Source organism: Notamacropus eugenii, chromosome 1, assembly GCF_028372415.1.
Source record: "Notamacropus eugenii isolate mMacEug1 chromosome 1, mMacEug1.pri_v2, whole genome shotgun sequence".
In the NCBI taxonomy this organism is placed as follows: Eukaryota; Metazoa; Chordata; class Mammalia; order Diprotodontia; family Macropodidae; genus Notamacropus; species Notamacropus eugenii.
In genome coordinates this window covers 155,798,164-155,821,126 of record NC_092872.1, presented here as the reverse complement: position 1 = coordinate 155,821,126, position 22,963 = coordinate 155,798,164, and the positions used below count along the sequence as shown (strand labels likewise).

Below are 22,963 nucleotides of genomic sequence, written 5' to 3'. Positions count from 1 at the left end.
AGAGCTAGATTCTCTTCTTTAAGCCATGGAGAGTTACGCAACCTACCAAAAGGCAGCACTATTATCAACCCAATAGTCACTGCCTGCAACAATGATTAAAGGGGGAAAAACCTTATCTACAATAATAAAATTTGAGTGCAGAAAGGGGCTCTTTAGAGGTCATTTTTTCTAACCCTTCACTGTACATACAAAGAAGCTCAGGCCAAGAGGGATAAAGTGACTTATTCATAGTCATACAGCAAAATAAAAGCAAAATTGGGACTAGGATGATAAGAAGAGGCCTGTACAGTATTTAAATTTTTACAAAGTACTTTCCCCAGAGCAATTCAATAAGGGTGAAAGTTACAGTTATGATTTTTCAGATGATGAAAATAAGACCTAGAAAGGTTTAACAACTTACCTTAGCTTGTACAGTTATGAAGGGGAGGAGAGAAGGAGAACAGTATGTATTAAGCACCTCCTAGGGGTCAGGCACTCATTTTCTCATTTAATTTTCACAACGACCCTGTGAGGTAGGTGCTATTACATTATTATCCCCATTTTAAAGCTGAGGAAACTGAGACATAGGGAAATTAAGTGACTTGTCCAGGGTCACACAGCTGGTGAGTGTCTGGTAAGGTCAAATTTGAACTCAGATCTTCCAGGTCCAGTGCTCTATCCACTGTACCCTTTAAGTATCAGAGTCAGGATTTGGATCCAGGTCTCTTCTGACTCCAAATCTAATAATCTTTCTACTAGACCATCCTAGCTTTCTACTTTTTTTTACTTACAGTGTTTTTTCAATTTAAAGGTAAAGACCTTGTCCTGGACAGAGTCACTGCTTTGGAAGATGGCCCCTCTTATAGTAGCACAAGCAATGATGGTTGTTCAACCCTACTGGGCAATCCTACCTCAACTCTACTGTTTCAGGGCACTCAGATGGAAACCTGCTCATTTTGGACAGCTCCATTCCTGACAGATGCGTTTGAACACTTCAGTGTTTTAACTCCAAATGATTTTTAAGTGTCCTGCCAACAAATGGCCCCTGTTTAATGTTACTTGTGTCACAAATGGAAAAGCTCTCTCTCACCATCAAATTTCCCTGCCTTCAATCTGCCTCCTGCAGGCAGTGAATGAAGCACGACATAGTGGATGGAGTACTGGGCATGGAGTTGGATTCCAATTGTCTTTGTGAGACTTAAAAGTTGTATGAAGGAGAGCAAATAAGTCAGTTACCCTTTCTGAGTCTGTTCCCTCATCGGCAAAATGGGCATTATAGGTATGTTAATGAACTTTTGGTGGAGTAGTGAACTGGTCCAACCATTCTGTAGAACAATCTGGAACTATGCCCAAAGGGCTATAAAACTGTGCATGTGCCCTTTGATTCATAAATATCTCTCCTAGGTCTGTACTTTAAAACAGATCAAAGAAAAAGGAAAAGACCTAAGGGCACAAAAAAGTTTATAGCAGCTTTTTTTGTGGTGGCAAAGAATTGGAAATTGAAGGGATGTTTATCAATAGGGGAATGGCCAAATAAGGTGTGTCATATGATTGCAATAAAGTGCTATGAAAAAATGACAAGGGAGATTGTTTCAGAAAAACATGGCAAGATCTATATGAACTGATGCAAAGTGAAATGAGTAAAATCAGGAGGACATTATATATAGTAATAGCAATATTGTAATATTATCAAGTGTGAAAAACCGGCTACTCTGATCAATACAAGGTCCCAGGCAATTCCGAAGCAGTCATGATGAAAAAATGCTATCCACCTCCAGAAGAAGAACTGATGAATGCAGTGCAAACTGAAGTATAATTTTCTTACTTTGCTTTGTTTCGTTTTTGCTTTATTTTGTTGATATGTTTGATAGGGTTAAGATGGAAATGTTTTGCATGATTTCATATGAATAACTGATACACTGCTTATCTTCTCAACAGGTGGGGGAGAGGCAGGAGGGAGAGAGACACTGAAACTCAAAATTTAAAAAGAAAAAATGTTTAAAATAAATAATAAAAATGAAAAAGTTAACTCTTTCACAAATGACTTCTCCTTTACAAACTAATCAGTTTTGGTTACAGTAAACCCTTTCAGTAATATTACTTGGTACAAAGTCATAAAGAAATAAGACTTCATAGGAGGAGGTAAGGAAGTTTTGTGTTTTTTTTGTAAAGACTTTACTATTCGGAAAGTAATCAGGAATTCATTTCATCATAGATGATAGATTTAGAACCATAGCGGATGTTATAGACCACCTAATCCAACTCCCTCATATTAAAGATAAAAAAATTGAGAGCTAGAGAGATTAAGTGACAGAAAGAGTAAGTGGCAGCACTGGGATCTGAACCCATGTCCTCTGACTTCAAATGCTTTCCTTTGCACCAGCTCTTACTAGCAGCTTGTTGAGTTGACTACACAAAAACAGTTTCAGGTCATTTGGCTTGGCAGTATAAGCAGTCCCGGGGTTGCTGGAAAAGGCAGGAGAGAATGACCACAAGAGAGGGAGTACAGACCTCTGTTACCCACAGTGTGGAGTGCACCTATCTGGCCTTAGTTTTGTTTGGGTGGTGGCAGCAGCTGTTGTTTGAGGAGTCACCTGGCTCTATGGTATAGGCAGCACCTGCTTCAATGGGAATTTTGAACAATTTTTGGGTTCCTTGGATCTCCTATTTTTCCAAGACTGTTCCCATGATTTTAGCACAGGAACAGGAATCTGATTCCCAAGATACCTGAGGGAATGGCTTATGAGGTACCAAGATATGATCATATGGCTAGAAAAAGCTGAATAGCATCTGTCCTAATCGGAAGCTAGGGAAGGGGTGGGCCTTCCAAGGGACCACATACATGCAAATAAGGAATAAATCTCATTAGACAGAACTATTAAAATTCAGGGTTGCCCCTGTTATGGAGAAACTTTAGGATGAAAAGAAAGGGGTGGGTAATTGGCCTGGTCTACTGAGGCCTCTGAGAAGGTCATGGAAGACCTATAGAACAAAAGTATAGAAAATGAGTGAGATGGGTTCTAACAGTCTCTTCCTACAAATATCCAAAAGCCCAGACAGAAGAACAACAGATCCCAAGACAAGAAGGGACCCTTACAACTGCTAGTATATTTCCTTGTCACCGTAGCTATGAAGAAAGGAAGAAGGACACACACACACACATCCCACTCCAAAAGAAGGGGATCATAGGGATCTATCATAGTCAGACATTCAGTACAAGTACATATGACAAAAGTTGAGGAATCTGGGTATGGAGAAAAGCACACTGAACTTAAAATCAGACCCAGGTTTACAGACTCTTCACTGGCTAGGAAGGACCTCAAAAGCCATGCCTGACCAAAAAAACAAGAAAAACAAAGCAAAGCTTCTACAATTCCCAACAAGGGTTCACTCTGCCTTTCCCTCCAAGGCCTCTCTGATCTTCATTTTGTCCATCTGTAAAATGGGAGTACATAATACTGACATTACTTGCTAGGGTAGTTGTAAAGAAAGCACTTCGCAATCTACAAAGCAGCATCTAAATGTGAGTTATTGTTATTATTTTATACTGAGTTCTTTGCTGCTGCTTCAATCACATTAAAAACAGAAGGAAAAAGTTGCCACAGAAGTGAGAATGACTTCCAAACCTAGCAATCCATTGAGAACAAAACGCTCCTCTCTTTTCTGCATAGACTTAAAGACATATCAGGCTGGATTCCCAGATTCCTTAAACAACTGGAGGGTTCCATCTTGGCAAGCACTATGCCTCCCTAGGTAGAGGTAGCACACACCTGGGAGCTAAGGAGAGGCCAAGAAGCCCAAGCTGGCTTTAGAATGCAAGGGCTTAACTTACACAAATTTCCAGATGCTTCATAGATTGCTCATACCCAAATGCATGCTACTCCCTCTTAACACAACATATGCGTGGGGTCTCATGTTAGAAGATCAGGCAATGCCCCAAAACCAACTGCTGACTCACTGAACTCTTAATGAGTCATGGGCCCCTACCTGGAGGGCTCAACTGGTTAGCAATCTACAAGAAACTAAAAGACAGCTTTTCATTTCATACACCAGAATTACCTGGGCTATGAACTTTGGAATGATACATTTGGGGAAACTACAAAGAGAGTAGGGGAAATGGAGAGTTGTTATGAATACCCCCACCCCACCCCACCCCCACCCCCCACCCCCCCCTTCATTCTAAATACCTGAGTCAGTCCAGGAGAGGAGAGTAAACTTTTCACTTTGTCAATAAAGTGAGTAATTTAATCCCTTCTCACAGGAAGGCTCAGATCTGCTATTTTTCTGACTTCTCATTTAGGAGTCGGGATGAAAGGCAACAAATTCTGGGATTGCTGGTGCCAGTCAATGCCCTTTTAATTGAAATTAAGCTGCACCACCAGCTAAGTCAGCTTCCAACATGGCTGGGCTCACTGCCTTCATAGATTTCCTGGCCGCAATCACAGTGATTTGAGCAGACCACAAGCTGTTTATCCTGATATGTTAAAAAGTGCTTAGAGATGGAAGTTTAGCAGTTAGAGTTCTGTCTTTACCTGAAACTGAGTAATGGAAATTCCACTGAGCAAACATCAGCTAAAGAAAAAGCAGTCAGGATAAAAGACACACAAGTACAATATAATTACTACAGGACAAGGTTCAACCTATAAGTAAATTTTCAAACCTTTCAGCAGGTTTTTTTCTTTTTTTTTTTTTTTTTGCCGTAATATGCTTTGATAATGGCTAACACAAGGTAGCTGATCACAGAAAATAGCAAAGTAGTCATATCTGAAAAATTTAAAAGGAGAAAGAACAAAAAGCCTGTTTCCCCCATTATATCTTCAATGGGTTCTCAACCTTTGCAAACTAAGAGCCATTGACATTATTCTCCTCATTAGCCAAAGGCTGTTAAACACACCTACAGAATATCAGTATTTCAACACCTGACAATCCTTTGCCTCACTCAAGAATCACTTCTGCACACTGCTGCCTGCTTTCAACAAAAACAAACAAAAAAGGCAAAAAAAAAAAAAAATGCAGCACATATCATGGAAAGTTACCTGGAAAGTTAAAGTTGTAGATGGAGTGTACAAAACTTTTTTTAGAGAGTCACTGGCTCTTTAGTAATAATGTCCCAAGGCTTATCATGCTTCTATCCTAATTTTTAGTAGATTTTTATAAATACAAAAAGTACTGGAATTGCCCCATAAAGTACTTCTCTCTTTTGAATTAGATTAGGCATGTTAGGTACAAACAGGCACCTGAGAAAGAGTTACAAATGCCAGGTGAATTGTTTAGACTTTTGAAGGTTTATTTGTTTTCCCAGGATTTTTTTTTCTATTTTAAATCATATCCCCTCCATCTCTACCATGAGTTTAAATTTCTCTATTAGGTATTCATTATGATTTTTGGTTACCTACAACTCTGATTTAGTTTATTTTTTAAAAATAATCTCCAAATTCTTATCCTAAGGTCAAAGAGAGTATTTTATTTTTCTAATTTTGCAATTCTCAAATGGAACTCTTGTAAGCCTTATATGATTTCAAGAGTCTTACTGGAGATGTGATCACAATAATAAATACATAAGTAGAAGCAGGGTAGAGAAATCAACACATATATGTCAAGCATCTAACTATGTACAAAGCACTATAGGGGAAAACAAAAAATCAGTGAGGGGGAAGGATTACAAAGATAAACATTCTAAGTAGGAAACCACCAGAAGAAGCAAAAATGGAATTTTCATATTTAGAAAGTAAGCAGAGAGGAAAGAAGTTATATTTCCTTGTTTTCTGTTAATAATTAAAAACTATGTCTTTCTTATAAGAATATATCATTGAAATATTATCAGCAAGGACTATATATTTATATGAAGCAGCATAGCAAACTGGGCTTATAGTCAAGCAGAGGAGGATTCAAATTCTGCTTCTGACCATGAACAGGTAGGTATCTAACCTAAAGCCTTTCTCTAGGATTTATCTAAGTCATTGTTGGGTTTCAATCTGCATTGGCAGATGGAGTTCCCACTTAAGTTACCTACATTCATGAAATCCACAGATCTTTCACATATGTGTTTTCAGTATTTCTTTTCTACTAGAGTTCATAGATTTTTTTCCTGTTCTCTTCCATCACCCCCTTTTTCTCCAGGCTCTTTATGGTGCACATCTACAAAAGGCTTCAACCAGGATTAGAAGTACAGTATAAAAACGGAACAAACTGATGTGGTCTATCACTCTGGTCTTATGAGCATTACACTTTAAGTCTACGAGATACCATCAATAATAAAACTTTAAAAAAAAGCTTTTTAGATAACACACACACACACAGTTAAAGAATTAAATTTTGTACAATATTTCTTCTTCATTTGAATAGTCCTACTGTGATGCTTCATTGTAGTGTGGAGTTAGTTAATCCTGCGAATAACCTTGGCAGGCTAAACCAGCACAGCACCAGCTCTGGCAGAACCAACTAAGCTGAGGAGACTTCAAATGTAAGCCCACAGATGAACCATGCGTCTACTGTCTGAAGACCAGTCCAGCCACCTCTGAAAAGGCTCATCAACAGAAAGCTAGCAATGAGGTGATAGGTGATGAGGTTTTAATTTGGGGTTTCTGGTTGTGGTTACTGTTGTCAGGTTTTTGTTGTGGTTTTGTTGTTTTTCCCAAGAGGGGACTAAAAATCAAGAACCTCAGTACTTCCTTTAATAGAAAATACTTCAAGCCTCCATTTATTTAAGAGTTCACTTTTCCAGTACTTACATGCAGAAGATGTGGCTAATGATAAGCAACAATTTTAAGTAATTTCTACAGTAACTTGGGTGCAGTGCCTTCCTCCCATTTCAATCAAGCTTGGTTTGTAAAATGACGGATCTTGCAACAGGATCATCAGAGTGCTTGCAGAACACACAATGATGCTTTAGATGTCAATCACAGTGTTTGAACACTGTAACTATAACTGTCTTATGCGGATCTTGCATTGTGCTCCTTCAGAGGCGAGCGGTCTTTCTGTACTTCTCAAATGAAGAATGTGCATGCACATATTCAGAACCAAGGATCGACTAAGTCATCCTGGGGTGCAGAAACAACTTTAGATTTAAAAGGTATTATTTCTGTCACAAGTGAGATCAAAATGGGATCAAACCAACAGGCACCTTGTGGCTCATATCATTTTTCCCCTCCTTTTTCCACAGTTTATTCGCACCACCTAATTGAGCATTTCTTTGTAGTTTGAAAATGGCAAGAACACAAAGGGGAAGACCTTCAGTCTTTAACAGGACCAATCATGAGACATAGCTGATTACTTTCCTAATATGATTACTGGCAGGCAATATCCTCTTGGTCATTACCACGTAAACATCTGCTGAGAGTAATCAACGTGATATTTTAACAACTCTGATCTGATTCCCATGGTTCTGATCACATTAAGGGGAGGATTACCTGTGGCTAAGTCAAAATGAGGAGGAAATAATGGGATTCTGGAACAGATCAACTGAACACATAAAAATACCATTCTACATGGTATGACAAATTTCGCTTTCCAAATCTTCTACATAGAAGACAATCCTGTGACATATGGTAGATAAATATTACAGATAAGGAAATTGAGGCCCCAAACAAAGTAAGTGATTTGCCAGAGTTATAGAACTAATTTTGAGACAGAGTTTAAACTATAACCCAAATCTCCTGATTTCCAGTTTAGTCATCTCTCCGCTTAACTATACTGTTCAGACACACTCTGTCCTTGTGAAACCAAAGTCAATTATTCACTAAAAACCTTAAAAGTTGTGTGATCACCACCTTACATGTGGCACAAGTTAACCCTTCCAAATGGGTATAGACTTAACTACTAATTTTTTTTCCATTTTTAAGTAATAGTTTGTGTTGAGTACTACAGCACTGTACTATAGTATACTGACAACACAACTTTTCACCACAACCATCTGTTCCAACAACCAACAATGAACTTTAAGCAACTATTAAGTGTAAACACAGTACCATTTTTCTCATGTGGCATACAAAGTTTAAATAAGATCATATGTCTGGCCCTTAGCACATGTATGTATGTATGTATGTAGTATACATGTTTGTGAATACATATATAGAGTCTAACAGGGTTGAACAGCAGTTGTAATCATTACATCCTTACATCACCAGGTCTAAGATGTGAAAAGAATTCCAATTGAGATCTATCCATTTAGGAAACTAAGCCTGAAATGGTAGTCCTACCAATTCATTAAATGAAACAGCCACCTGGATTATCAGAACTAGTTACTTTTACATAAAGAAAGAAGGTGGGGAAAGAAAGGGCGGGGAAAGGGGAGCAAGTAAAAGCAGTTTATTTAACTCTTACTTTTCTGACAGTGGTTTGTGGTCCAGCAGCGGTAGTTGTACTCATTATTAATGGTTGTCTTTTCACACAATGGCTTCTCTTCCATTGTCCCTGGACAAAGGTCCCCACACTCCTTTGGAGATTTATTTCCCACAATATAGTTGTTAGATACAGCATCCAGAATCAAAGACCAGTCCACAGTGGAGAGGTAACAGAGGTCTGAATTCTTCTCAATCCTGATGGCCCCCCGAGTGATATTCCTAAGGTTATATAACCCAATCTCTTTGAGATTTGTCATCTCAAAGATCACCAGGGCATAGTTATAAAAAAGGTTTCTCCCTCGAATGACTGTAAGGTTAGGGAAGAGGTCACTAAGGCTCTCCAAGCCCGCCACACGAAAAAGCAGCAAGTAGTCAGTGATGACCGTGAGTTTTGGGAATCGGAAGTTCCTGTAGTCCTCTGCCTTTGAGATCAGTAGAATTCGGAGGTAGCCCTCAATCACTGTGCAGTTTTCTAGTCGCTTCAACTCCTGGATTTCATTGCGAATGTCAATGTTTGGCCCACAAACTAGAAGTAAAAAAGAAAAGGAGGGGGAAAAAGGCAAGACACACTTTAGTTAAAGGAAATATTTTCTCTGAAAACATTACCAACCCTAGAATGTGGTCACTCTTTTCCAAGAAATCTATGTTTTCACTAAAGAAATAAAAATATAATTGTTGACCAACTTTAGGCATGGAACTGAAAACTTACTCTTGCTGAGTTTCACAACTTAAGTTGGTAGTTGAATCCATGCTATATACTTCCCACTGATAATATAATATGTTGTTTCTTGAAGAGGAAAAAAAACCAACTGTTCTACAAATATTGTCAACTATTATACAATACCAAGTAACCATCGAGGCCTAAAAGTGATCAAAATGTCCTAGAAATAGGGTAATCTAGTGGGGGCTGAAAGTCTATTATTCTGTCTTCTTTTATCAATTAATTTGTATCCTGTAGTCCTTTCTCTCCCTGACCTTGTGTACCTATACATGCAGGCATGCCCTGCATATAATTACCCAGAATATATTTTCATATCACCAAGAATACATATATCCAAATCCCATTGCAAAGGATTAAGACCTTAATATGCCATTCATCTGATCACTCATTTCTATAATATTACTTTTATGAAACTAAATGTCCCCTTCAATGATGCTTTACCCGACATCACATTTTCTTAGATACAATTAAAGACATTAGGCAAAGTATACCTATTCTACAGCTAACTCAAAACCAGGCTCAAAGAAAACTTTTTGAGAAAGACTGTGATGTTTACAGCACATTTCTGGTACTTCTTAAGTGGAAAAAATCAACACCTTCCCCTTCAGCCCTCATAGCTTCTCTTCTCAGTATTTTGAAAAGTGACGCTATCTTGTCATTTATACAACAAGTGCATAAGAACTAGCTGGGTAGGGGTAGATAGGGGGTACAGTGCTGGGCTGGGAGTCAGGACGACTTGAGTCTAAATCTAGCCTCAGGCATTTGTTGTATAATTCTGGGCAAGTCACTTAATTTGTTTGCCTCAGTTTCCTCACCTGTAAATGGTGAATAATAACAGCACCTACCTCAACACAGGGTTGTTTGTGAGCTTCAAAGGAGTTAACATTTGTAAAGTACCCGTTGGCAGAATGTCTGGCACATAGTAGGTACTATGTAAATACTTATTCCCTTTCCCTTAAGATTTGCAAATGATTCTGCATGTTACCTCATCTGACACTCGACAACTCCGTAAGGAAGACGTTACAGATATTATACCCATTTATCAATATGGAAACTGAGGCCTGCTAAGGTTTTATGGTTTGCCCCTGGTCATACAGCTCTCAAGTTTCAAAGGTGGGCTTTGCACCCAGATGCATAGATATTAGGGGGAAAGTCACACGAGTGGTAAAGCAGAAAAAGCTATGAGAGTTCAAAGGAGGGAGAAAGCCGAGTGGTCAAGGAAGGCCTGCTTTCCACAAGAAAGGCTTCACAGAGGCAGGAGTTTTTGATCTGGATCTTGAAAAACGAGGAAAGAGAATTGGAGAGAAGGGAAGTAGAGGCAGAGGAAAGAGCATGAGCAGGAAACACAAAGTTGGGGAAGTACAAGGACATGAGGCTCAAAGATAACTACAGGTCAGACTGAAGAGGACCCAAGCTCCAGGTGAGGAGTAGGGACTTTTCATTTAGTAGACACCAAAAAGTCAGTGCATAGTTTTGAGAAAGGGAGTAACATAACCAAAATCTTAGATCCTTCATTTCACTGGTAGAGGACCTCTCTGAGTTGACATGGACTGTTCTCAATGTCTTCCGTCTTCTTTTTCATAATTGTCCAAGGGAGAAATATATAGGTCAAATTAGAAGAGGGGAAAGTTTGGAGGCTGGTTCAGATGTTATTACAATAGTCCAGGTATGGTAGGGGTGGGGTAGGGGTGGGAGGAAGAAAAGGAGCATAAAAGAGTTAAGATGGTAGCATCAGGATGAAAAGGGAAGGGCGGGCATGAGTGAAATTGGGAAGAATCAATCCATCTGGACAAATATTAAGACCAAGGGAATCAGATAAACTAGAATCAGAGGATTTTTTAAACTAGAGGCCTCTTTAAAGATCATTTAATACTACCCTTGCATTTCACAAATGAGAAAGCTGAAACATAAAAAAGTTGACACAGAAGTTGGGTCTCTTGACTGTCAGTCCGGTGCTTTATCATTCTACCTGGTATGTATCAATCTATCTGGTATGTTTGTTGAAAAGGCTCTACTGTTGTGATTAATAAATTGTGTTAGGCAATGAGGATGAAAAGATTTGAAAAGGAAAGGATCCTATCTAAACGATGCATCTCCCCCAGCATGCAGTATGGTGCTTTGCACACAGTAGGCACTCAATAAACATTTCTGATATTTTCTATTTGAAATAAGATTGAATTGCAGGGTTTGAAGACAGATCAACTTGTTGAATCATTTAATTTGGGGTTTTCTTGGCAAAGATACTACAACGGTTTGCTATTTCCTTCTCCAGCTCATTTTACAGATAAGGGAATTAAGGCAAGCAGGGTCACACAGCTAACGTGTCTGAGGCCAGATTTGAACTCAGAGAGATGAGTCTTCCTGACTCAAGGCCTGGCACTCTATTCACTGAACCACTTAGCTACCCAATGAACTAGATTAACTAGAAAGTTCCAAACGCCAGACCTCCTAAGTTACGTTTTCTTCATGAGGCATGAGGGTTTTTGAGGAGAGAGACAATAAGACTTGTATTAGGAAGGTTATTTTTGCAGTAGCGTAATGGATATTTGGCAAGGCAAAGAGATGACAGGCAAGATCAGCCAGAAGGCTATTTAAGAGACTGAGACCTGAATGAGAATGGTCACAATAAATACCACAGCATCAATATGACAAGCATTATATAGGTCTATGGTACTTGCTAAAGGACCATAGACTTTTGTGTTAGAATCACAGAATTTCAGAGTAGAAGAGAACTGAGGTCATCCAGTCCAGTCCTATTCTTCAGATGAAGGAACTGAGAGGTTAATGACTTCCTCACAATCACACAGCTTGTTACTTAGTTGAAAGAGCTGGAATTAAACCCCTGTACCTCAATTTTCTACCATACTATATTAGCCATTAAATGAAGTTTATTTTTTAAATCCTACTCAGAACTTCCCCCCCGCAAAATTTAAGCCATTTCTGTTAGCATCAAGATCAGAAACATTCATCAATCAAAAAATAAAAGGAAAAAAAATCTCCACCACACACAGTATGTTACTTATGCCAGAATACTTATTTATTTTTGTGTCATAGATCATGTTGAATCATGTTATAAAGTATTAAGTATCTAAGTTAGTCAATGCATTTGAAATCATTACCTACAGATCATGAAAATCCACTATCTAGGCAGAGGGCCTCAAGTCTAATAACTTATTTTCCTGCTATTTTACATCTGGAACAAAATGCTCACAAGGAGAGAAGAATCTCCATTTCACTTCTTTCCCTCCCTTCTCTCCAACCCTTCAGAACTTATATAAATCTCTATTAAGGCAAAATATCAGAGTGGAGATCTCATTTAAGAGACCACATTATAAGACTTAACTCTTGTCTACATAGAATGACACGAGCAAAATCCAAAACTAACACTTTTTTTCCATTTAAAGAAAGAAAAAAATATCAACTCAATATCAACTCATTCCCTAAAAGGAAGAACCCAAACCACAAGGTACAAGGAACTGAGCCTAACATTTCAGTTGTTTTTGGATTCTGTGACATTGTAGGCCTTTAGGCTGTTTTGTGACATTGACAGAAAAAGGAAACCCCGGCCATGAGGAATAACTGGCAAACAGGAAAGAAAGCAAGGGATACAGCATTTTGCTTAAACAATCTAATGAAAGAATTAAAGAAAGACCTCCCAAAGAATGCATTTATCATTCAGGGGAAACAGAATACTATAGCTTTTCCATACTTTTCAGGCAAAAAAAAAAAGCCCACAAATAAGTCAATATATGAAAAGTACTAGAATTTGAAGTCCTCATGTTGCCCTTTAAAGAATGACAGATGCCCAGGGAAATATAAAAATTAGAAAACAGAGGGAAGAAAAACTGCCACTAAAAGAAATCTGTGACAGAGATCAGTAACCACATACAGTACTCACAGTGTACACTACTACACATACTCTACATACTGTGGGAGGTCAAGAAATAAAAGACAACAAAAGAAAAACAGATGGAGAAACTCCAGCTAAGTCTGACAAGGGGGTAGGGGTAGAATGGATAAATGGTAGCCTAAGGTCACCTCACAGACTGAAGCTGGTCTACAGATTTAGACAATTTCTTTACTGCTGATAAAATTTTTATCAAAAACAATTAAGTTGAAAAGAAACTGCCACTGGAAAATTCTAAAGAATTATAAGGAGATCAAAGGGTTAGACTGCTCTTGTCATACTTGAGGAAGGCTAAACAATATACACATAAACTATATTTATTTGGTTAATAAACCCACGGGAAATCACTAATTTGAAGGGCACTGACAGAAAACACTTGGTTGACAGCAAGGCTTATCCTGAAGAGGCTATGAGACACAAGGAGTTTACACGAAAGGGTCATAGTCGGGGCGGGGCAGAGCCAAGATGGTGGACTAGAAAGACAGACTTACACAGGGTCCTCCCCACAGCCCATAAAATACCTGTAGAGAGGGACTCTCAACAAATTTTGGAGCAGCAGAAGTGGAGAACAACAGAGTAGAGGAGATTTCCAACCCACTGTGACCTGAAAGGCCCACGGAAACATCAGTTGCGCTGGACACGGAGCCAAGCCTGGAGTCCAGCCCAGCCTTGGCCAAGCAGCGTGTCACAAGGAGACTCTGGGAGGAGGACACCTCCAGGGTGGAATCTCCAGTCGCAGTAGTGGGTCCTCAGATCCCTTGGCCCACAGGTGCCAAAGGTCAGTGACGGGGTTTTATCAGCAGGCCAGGAAGGGAGAAGTGCCTTCCCATAGCTCCAGCAGCAGGCAGCGGCCATAGAGTCTGCACAGCAGCCCGCACGGAAGGCTCCATTGTTGGAGCATAAAAACCCCTGAGGGCATTGAAGAGCTGAGTCTTACCTCAGCCCTGGGTGGAGGCCCTGGGCGAGCTGGTCTTTGTCTCACACTGAATGGGGGCCCTGCCCATCCAGCTTATCTGAAAATCAGTGCTGACTTGGGAACTGGAGGCCAGGTGGCTGTGGAGAGGTATCTGCTAAGATTCTGGGCACAAAAATCCCTCTCTTCATCCAGAGCAGTATATGCTTGATTGTGCCACCTTGGAGGAACTGAGATCTCATACATTCCCAGAGTATACCTTACTCTTGACAAAGGACCCAAAAGTCAAGTAACTGGTTGGGAAAATGCCCAGAAAAGGGAAAAAAGTAAGACCATAGAAGGTTACTTTCTTGGTGAACAGATATCTCCTCCCATCCTTTCAGATGAGGAAGAACAATGCTTACTATCAGGGAAAGACATAGAAATGAAGGCTCCTGTACCCCAAACATCCAAAATAAATATTCAATGGGCTCAGGCCATGGAAGAGATCAAAAAGGATTTTGAAAATCAAGTTAGAGAGGTGGAGGAAAAAATGGGAAGAGAAATGAGAGAGATGCAAGAAAAGCATGAAAAGCAGGTCAACACCTTGCTAAAGGAGACCCAAAAAAATGCTGAAGAAAATAACACCTTGAAAAATAGACTAACTCAATTGGTAAAAGAGGTTCAAAAAGCCAATAAGGAGAAGAATGTTTTCAAAAGCAGAATTAGCCAAATGGAAAAGGAGGTTCAAAAGCTCACTGAAGAAAATAGTTCTTTCAAAATTAGAATGGAACAGATGGAGGCTAATGACTTTATGAGAAACCAAGAAATCACAAAACAAAACCAAAAGAATGAAAAAATGGAAGATAATGTGAAATATTTCATTGGAAAAACAACTGACCTGGAAAATAGATCCAGGAGAGACAATTTAAAAATCATGGGACTACTTGAAAGCCATGATCAAAAAAAAGAGCCTAGACATCATCTTTCATGAAATCATCAAGGGAAATCTGCCCTGATATTCTAGAACCAGAGGGCAAAATAAATATTGAAAGAATCCACCGATCACCACTGGAAAGAGATCCAAAAAGAGAAACTCCTAGGAACATTGTGGCCAAATTCCAGAGTTCCCTGGTCAAGGAGAAAATATTGCAAGCAGCTGGAAAGAAACGATTCAAGTATTGTGGAAATACAATCAGGATAACACAAGATCTAGCAGCTTCTACATTAAGGGATCGAAGGGCATGGAATAGGATATTCCAGAAGTCAAAGGAACTAGGACTAAAACCAAGAATCACCTACCCAGCAAAACTGAGTATAATACTTCAGGGGAAAAAATGGTCTTTCAATGAAATAGAGGACTTTCAAGCATTCTTGATGAAAAGACCAGAGCTGAAAAGAAAATCTGACTTTCAAACACAAGAATGAAGAGAAGCATGAAAAGGTAAACAGCAAAGAGAAGTCATAAGGGACTTACTAAAGTTGAACTGTTTACATTCCTACATGGAAAGACAATATTTGTAACTCTTGAAACTTTTCAGTATCTGGGTAGTGGGTGGGATTACACACACACACACACACACACACACACACACACACACAGCACCGAGTGAGTTGAATAGGATGGGATCATATCTTAAAAAAATGAAATTAAGCAGTGAGAGAGAAATATATTGGGAGGAGAAAGGGAGAAATGGAATGGGGCAAATTATCTCTCATAAAAGAGGCAAGCAAAAGACTTTTTAGTGGAGGGGAAAAGAGAGGAGGTGAGAGAAAAACATGAAGCTTACTCTCATCACATTCCACTAAAGGAAGGAATAAAATGCACAATCATTTTGGTATGAAAACCTATCTTACAATACAGGAAAGTGGGGGAGAAGGGGATAGGAGGGGTGGGGGGGATGATAGAGGGGAGGGCAGTGGGAAGAGGGAGCAATGTGAGGTCAACACTCTTGGGGAGTGACAGGATCCAAAGAGAGAACAGAAGCAATGGTGGACAGGACAGGATGGAGGGAAATATAGTTAGTCTTACACAACACAACTATTATGGAAGTCATTTGCAAAACTACAGAGATATGGCCTATATTGAATTGCTTGCTTCCCAAAGGGAATGGGTGGGGAGGGAGGGATGAAGAGAAGCTGGAAGTCAAAGTTTTAGGAATAACTGTTGAGTATTGTTCTTACTACTAGGAAATAAGAAATACAGGTAATGGGGTATAGAAAGTTACCTGGTCCTACAGGACAAAAGAGAAGGTGGGGACAAGGGAAGGGAGGGATGTTAGAAGAGAGGGCAGATCAGTGATAGGGGCAATTAGAATGCTCAGTGTTTTGGGGATGGGGGAGGGGAGAAATGGGGAGAAAATTTGGAACCCAAAATTTTGTGAAAATGAATGTTAAAAGTTAAATAAATTAATTTTTTTTAAAAAAAGAGAGGTTCATGGTCCAGAAAAGGGTAACAGAGAGAAATACCTTGGAAGAAGTATAGGTCAGAAAATGGGCTAGAAGAGGCAAGGTAACTGATATCCTCCAGGAAAATTCTTCTACTTGCAAAAAGGAAAACTGAGGGCTGAGTTTCAAAAGAGAATGAGCAAGGTCAGATTCCAATTCTCAGACCATTACTAGGGATCTGGGAAGCCAAACAGCAGGAAAGAGGGAAGGGATGGCCCTGCTACAGATGGAGAGATCAAGCGAAGGAACCAAGGACAATGAGAATAGTGTCTACTTGCAAAAAAAAAAAAAAAAATAGAATTTCAAAATGTATTATATACACTATAACAGGACACTGTGCAGTTTATATATATTGTACCTCATTTGATTCTCACAAAAACTTTATGAAATAGGCACCAAAAGTATTAATTATACCCATTTTCACAGATGAGAAAAAACAGGAAGATACAAAGTTGTTAATGATTTCTTAACTGCCAGATCTAATGACTTTTTCTCAATTCTCATCCTCATTGATCTGTCTTCAGTCTTTAACACTGCTCATCACTTTCTTTTCCTTGATACTCTCTTTTCTGGGGTTTTCCAAACTCAACTCTCTCCTAGTTCTCCTTCTACTTGTCTTACTTCTCTCTCTTCTGTCTCTTTTGTTAGATTTTCATCCAGGTCTGGCCTTGGTATCAGGGATTTCTCTGTATTAAGGTTTCCCTTGTATTCCTAGCATTTAGCACAATGCTTGGCACATAGTGTCCTCTTACTAACTGTTTACTGATTGACTGCACTTAGGTAACTGGCCCATGGTCACACAATAAATGTGTCAGAGGTAAGATTCATACTCAAGACTCTCCCGACTCAAGTCTGTATTCATTATACTATACTCCATAGCCTCACAAAGAGATATAATTATAGAGCAAAACCAGACCAGTAAAGAAGCCAGAGTGTTAGAGAATCCTAGGAGGCAGTTTAGTTTTGCTAGTGAGTTTATGGATACAGCCTAGTTATAAAAGGCATGGTTCTAAAAACAGCTTTGCTGTACATCTGTGCAGCTTCTGGTAAAACAGTCCTGAATATCAGAGTGGTCTTAATCAGAAAAGGCATTCTAGAGTTAACTGACCAGTCTTAAGTCAAAATGTCATGTAAATTCAATAAAAAAAAAAACCACTTTAGTAAGTAACCATTATATGCAAAGCATTAAGCTGAGTGCTAGGATTACAGGGGCAAACATGGAAGACTACTCTCAAGGAGTCCATGTCCTGTGTTTTTTTTTTTTAATGGTCAGGATTCACCCCAACCAAACTTGCTTATTAGTTTATTCTTAAAAAACATGATGTCAGACTACACAATATTACAAGGTGGAGCTGGATCCATAGGAACAATGTTAGATGTCATAAATGGGTAATTGGTTAAGTAGCAAAACATCAGGACATTAGCAGTCAACAAGTCAACAAGAATAGAAAAAAGAGAGGGAGGAAGGATGAGGGAGAGAGGGACAGAGGGAGAGGGAGAAAGAAGGAGAGAGGGAGGGAGGGAGGGAGGGAGAGAGGGAGGGAAGGAGGGGGAGAGGGGGAGGGAGAGAGGGGGAGAGGGAGAGGGAGAGAGAGAGAGAGAGAGAGAGAGAGAGAGAGAGAGAGAGAGAGAGAGAATATTTTTTAAGCATTTACTATATATTAGGTATTATGCTAAGTGCTAGGGATACAAAGAAAGGCAAACACATGGCCTCTGCCCTCAAGCAGCTAACATTACAATTCTAATGGGAAGTGAAGAAGGGAAGGAAATGGAACAAACATTTATTGCCTACTATGTGCCAAGCAAACATAAAGAAAGGCAAAAGACAATCCCCACTCTCAAGGATCTCACAGTCTACTACATGCTAACATACAGTTATGTACAAACAAGTCATATTTAGGATAAACTAGAAATAAAAAAGAGAAGATACTAGAAGTATCAAGGGGAATCAGATATCACCACATAAAAATATTAGTCTGACCACATATGTAATATCTTGTGAAATCTAAACATGCTAGTGAAATGCTAACAGCATTATTTACTAAGGGTCTAAAATCAAGATATAACCTCAACCAAAAAGCCCATGCTGAAAAGGTAAAAAACCCATACTGAAAAAAGACAAAGATTTTTGTATAACCAATTTCCATGTCTTTTACACACATAATAACAAAACTTTCTTGATATGGTTAAAATTCATTTTTGATCACTTCTCATTTGTGAATCCACTGTGAAAGTTAAATTGTAGTCTGATAGTGACTTCTTCACCCTGGTAGACATTTTCCTCTACAAAAATTCTTTATCTCTCCTTTTATCTCTTACTGCTTCAAACATCCTACAAGAATCTATCTATATTACAAAAATGAGGGGAGGAAACCAACCAAAACATACAATAAGCACCTACTATGTGCCCTGCACAGTGCTAAGAGCAGCGGGGTACAGAAAGACACAAAAGACAGTCCCAAACCCTCAAGGAGTTTATAATCTAATTCTTCCCAATGTATTCAGTGATTTTTGTTTCCCAACTACTATTCAGACAAAATGCCTGGGTGTATTCTGGCACCAGGTCCTATTGAAGGAGAATGCCTAACAAAAACATTCTTGATAATAAAAATTACAAATACAGTGAAAAATGTAGAAGCCCCATAAAAATGATCAAAGCAGAATTTGATCTCCACAAGTGTACACAAATATAAATTCCTTAATTCAACACAGATATGAAGTCTTTTTGCTTTGTTTACTAAATGAGAATATGTTCGCATTTCACCAGTGTCTTTGAATTTCACATGAGGAAACAGTATCAATCAACATGTTCACTTACCAAGGACAAAGACCAAAAAATAAGGCTTTCCTTATATGGACAATTTCTTTTGCAAAGAGAAATATGAACTTGGCCACAATTCATCAAATTCTCAATTTTTCTTCCCTGCTAACAGATAATAGCCATTTAGTCTTAGACAGACACATATCCATAAAATGAAATTACCTTGAGGATGATGGTATATTAATATGAAATAGCTCCAACGAGTAGCAGACTCTTGCACTGAGCTCACATAACAATGGTAAAAGGTCTACATCCTGTCATTCCAATTAAGATAAGAATATTTGAAAGGGAATCCAAGGACCTGGGCCTTCCACTTAAAACATCTGCTGACTAGACGACATGTTTTGGAATAAAGGTTTTTAAATTTTTAACACGGTGGTAGCAAAACCATTTTCCTGGATGTATGTAAGAACCAACACTTCACTTACTCTCCAGGCATGAAACAGTATTCAAAATCCATTCCTGATTTTGAAATATCTTTGTCCAATACTCTTTACAATTCTATTTTTAAGTACGCCTCCTGAAAGCATTTTATCTTTTCTAATTTAATCACATTTATTTAAAATAGCTGATGATATTTCTGATGAGCATTAAAAATACATGAGAATTTTTGTTTTGGATCGAACACAACCCATTAAATGAAACTCAGCATAAGATGGGCTCCTCTTAAAATTTTTTCAAGGCAGGTTTAGTTACCAAATGTACCGAAATGACCTCAAGATGACACAGTTTCAACAATAAATCAGCCTCAATGCACTGACTCTGAGGAGTATAAAAGACTCCAAAGCATCAGACCATCTTACAAGAATTTTTTCCACCCAACAAAAAGACAATTCATGACACCATCCATAGCATAGGATATGTTTTTGTAAAGCTGAAAAACTTCAAATGCCATCATATACATGACAAAGAGAAGGGATGTTATGAATGTTAACGGACAAAGAATGAGAGAAGGCATAAAGTTGAACAGGCTATACGATACCTATAGAAATTACAGCTTGACTTGAAAGACATAAAAATTCTCAGCTTTTTCTCATAATTAGGTTAAGAATTAAATCTGGGTCCAACATATTGTCCACTTTTGCTGTCTATCCAAGGTGTATGCAGTTATGTATATATACATATAAATATATATATGTACACACACATATACATATACAAACAAATAGGACAGAGAGAAATATTTCATCCACACCTCTTTGCATTCTTTATCATCAGTCCACTGGAACCATAGCTGATCAATGAATGAGTTTCAATTAAGTCCTTCAAAATTACTTTTTTTTACAGTATTATTGTTTAAGTATAAATCATCCTCCCGATTCTGCTCATTTCACTGTCCCATTTAATATTAGTCTTTCCAAGTTTCTCTGAAACTGTCCCTTCCATTACACAATTTTTTCTTATCCAAACAATTTTTTAATAATACTTAGAATTTAAATAGCACTTTAAAGTTTGCAAAACTCTTTAAGTATATTAACTCATTCAAACATTGTAACAATTTCTATGAGCTAGATACTATCATTAGCTGCATTTGACAGATGAGGAAATTGAGGAATAGAGAGGTTAAATGACTTGCTAAAAATGTTCTAGGCAGAATTCAAACTCAGGTCTTCCTCAATCCAAGTCCTGAGTCCTATCCACTGTGCCAGCTAGTTGCCTATTTTAAATGGAGATGGGAAGTTGAAACAAGCCCTTGTCTCTCCTTTTCCCTCAGATTTTCCATTTTTCCTGCTGCTTTGAAAACAGCTTTGTGGCATATGTTACATCTTCAAAAAGCTTTCACATCTATTATCTTATGTGATTCCCTTCAACAAACAACTTTGACTAGATATTCTCCTGAGACCCGCTGCTCCCACACTTACAAATCCATTCCTTCTCCCAAGGAAATATTTCTCCCTCATCCTCACCTACTAATATAAACATCTGAGAGTCTGGAGTCCCAGCTCCATTCCTCATTCTTCACTGACTTATTCTAAGCTTTCTACATAAGTCACTTAGCCTTTTTTATACACTGGTTTTCTTCAGCTGCAAAACAAAAATCACACAGTAAGATATCAGAGAGCACCTCTGCTGGAATTATTTGCTGCCTTTTGCGTGGGAAACGCCAAGGGGTTCTCAGGACCCTTTCGTGTGGTGGTAGAGTGTCCTGAGGTCAAAACTCTTTTTCATGATAATGCTAAGACATTTGAATTTCTGATACTGAATACGTCAAAACGGTCCCCAATAATTAAGAGTATAAGGGCTCCATAAAAACCTAAGATTTGCTGATTTAAGGCATCCATCCTTCAAGAGGAGGTCCAATATGACTTTCTTATCCCCTACAGAAAGCTCACCTAATCATTATACCTTTTCACTCAGACAATTCAGTTCCATCTCTAGAAGGATACAATGGTTCATTTCTCACCAGGGCTCCAGAATCACACTACAATCAAATGTAGAGCAAATATATCATTGGCAAACTGAAGGGATGAGCCATAAAGATAAGCCCTAAAAGTGAATGATCAAGAACAGCCCCTACACCTCAGGGATCCAAGTATCAACAACTGACCGCAGATCTGAGATGACTTTCACAAAAGATTGAGAGAACGACTAAATTAAAGTATGATGAAATTTCTGCAGGTTTTTTTTTTAATATACAAAATAGGAAGTGAGAAAAGGCAAACTTATTTCACCGCTTTCTTTATTTTACTCAAAAGTGAATACTGTTTATGCAAATTCATTGCAGGGTAAGGAAAACGGGAGGGTGGGGGAGCTCTGTAATGCACAGAGAGCTAAGGAGGTACAGCTGGTGCCTTGCACAATATGAAAAAGGTTCTTTGGGAACATTCAGCATTGCAGGGCTGCCCACGGGAAACTGCTTCCTTATAAGGCTGAATACACTGACTAGGCTGCTACTATTATAATAGTAACCTGAAGTCTATAGACCCCCTCCAAGGGTACACAGAATTTGAGACTGGGGAGGTGGGGGTGGTGACCTATGAACTTGGATGGCAAAAAAGGTTACACCCTTATTTCTACTGACTTCTAACTGAAACAACATTTCCTTCAATTATTTAAAAGACATTACTCAGTGTGGGGGATCCAGAGAGGCTTCCCTCCACTGCCAAAGGGGTTTCTTATGACATCAAAAAAGTTAAGAAGTACAGCACTTGAGTATTTGGAGAAACCAGATAATGGGGAAGAGGAGGGCATCATGGATCCAATTAGCCTCTACAAGCAAAACATGCTAACTGTAAGTGTAATAAGGCAATAGATGCAAAAAAAGTCAGTCAAACATTTATCAAGTGACTCAGGAAGACTCACCTTCAAGAGTTCAAACCCCATCTCAGACCCTTACTAGCTGCGTGACCCTGGGCAACTCACTTAACCCTGTTTGCCTCAGTTTCCTCATCTGTAAAATGAGCTGGAGAAGGAAATGGCAAACCACTCCAGTATCTTTGCCAAGAAACCTCCACACAGGGCCATGACTGACCAACAACAACAACATCTGCTCCAAATCTAGTAACATCTCTCTGGCTCTCTGTGAATTTGAATAGGTTTCATGACGATTTTCCCTTTCCTGCCCTATCCCAGCCCCCACAGCATCTTTGCTTTGACATTTCCTCCACTACCACAGAAGACCCAATCATCCTTTGATGAAACAGGCCAAGAAATAATTCAACTTCTAGTTTTTGTACACAGCCCAGAAAGCGAAGAAATGAAACAAAGATTAATCTAACTACAAATACTGTTTCTGGCCATGCTGTGTTTTCTTTGGACCACGTGTACACACATACACAAATCTGGGATTACAAACTTTCAACATAAAGAGATAAAATGACATTCTCTACTGGGTTTACATTAAATCACACAT

The 22,963-nt window shown here is 38.7% G+C and overlaps 1 protein-coding gene across 2 annotated transcripts in view; it reads right to left on the bottom strand.

The window, feature by feature from the left end:
- The window catches only part of IGF1R (insulin like growth factor 1 receptor), a 394,443-nt gene that overhangs the window by 311,809 nt on the left and 59,671 nt on the right, over positions 1-22,963 (bottom strand). For both annotated transcript variants that reach the window (XM_072617064.1, XM_072617069.1), the window contains one exon: positions 8,302-8,847. In XM_072617064.1, coding sequence (XP_072473165.1) covers positions 8,302-8,847 — 546 coding nt within the window. The remainder of the gene's footprint in view (positions 1-8,301; positions 8,848-22,963) is intronic.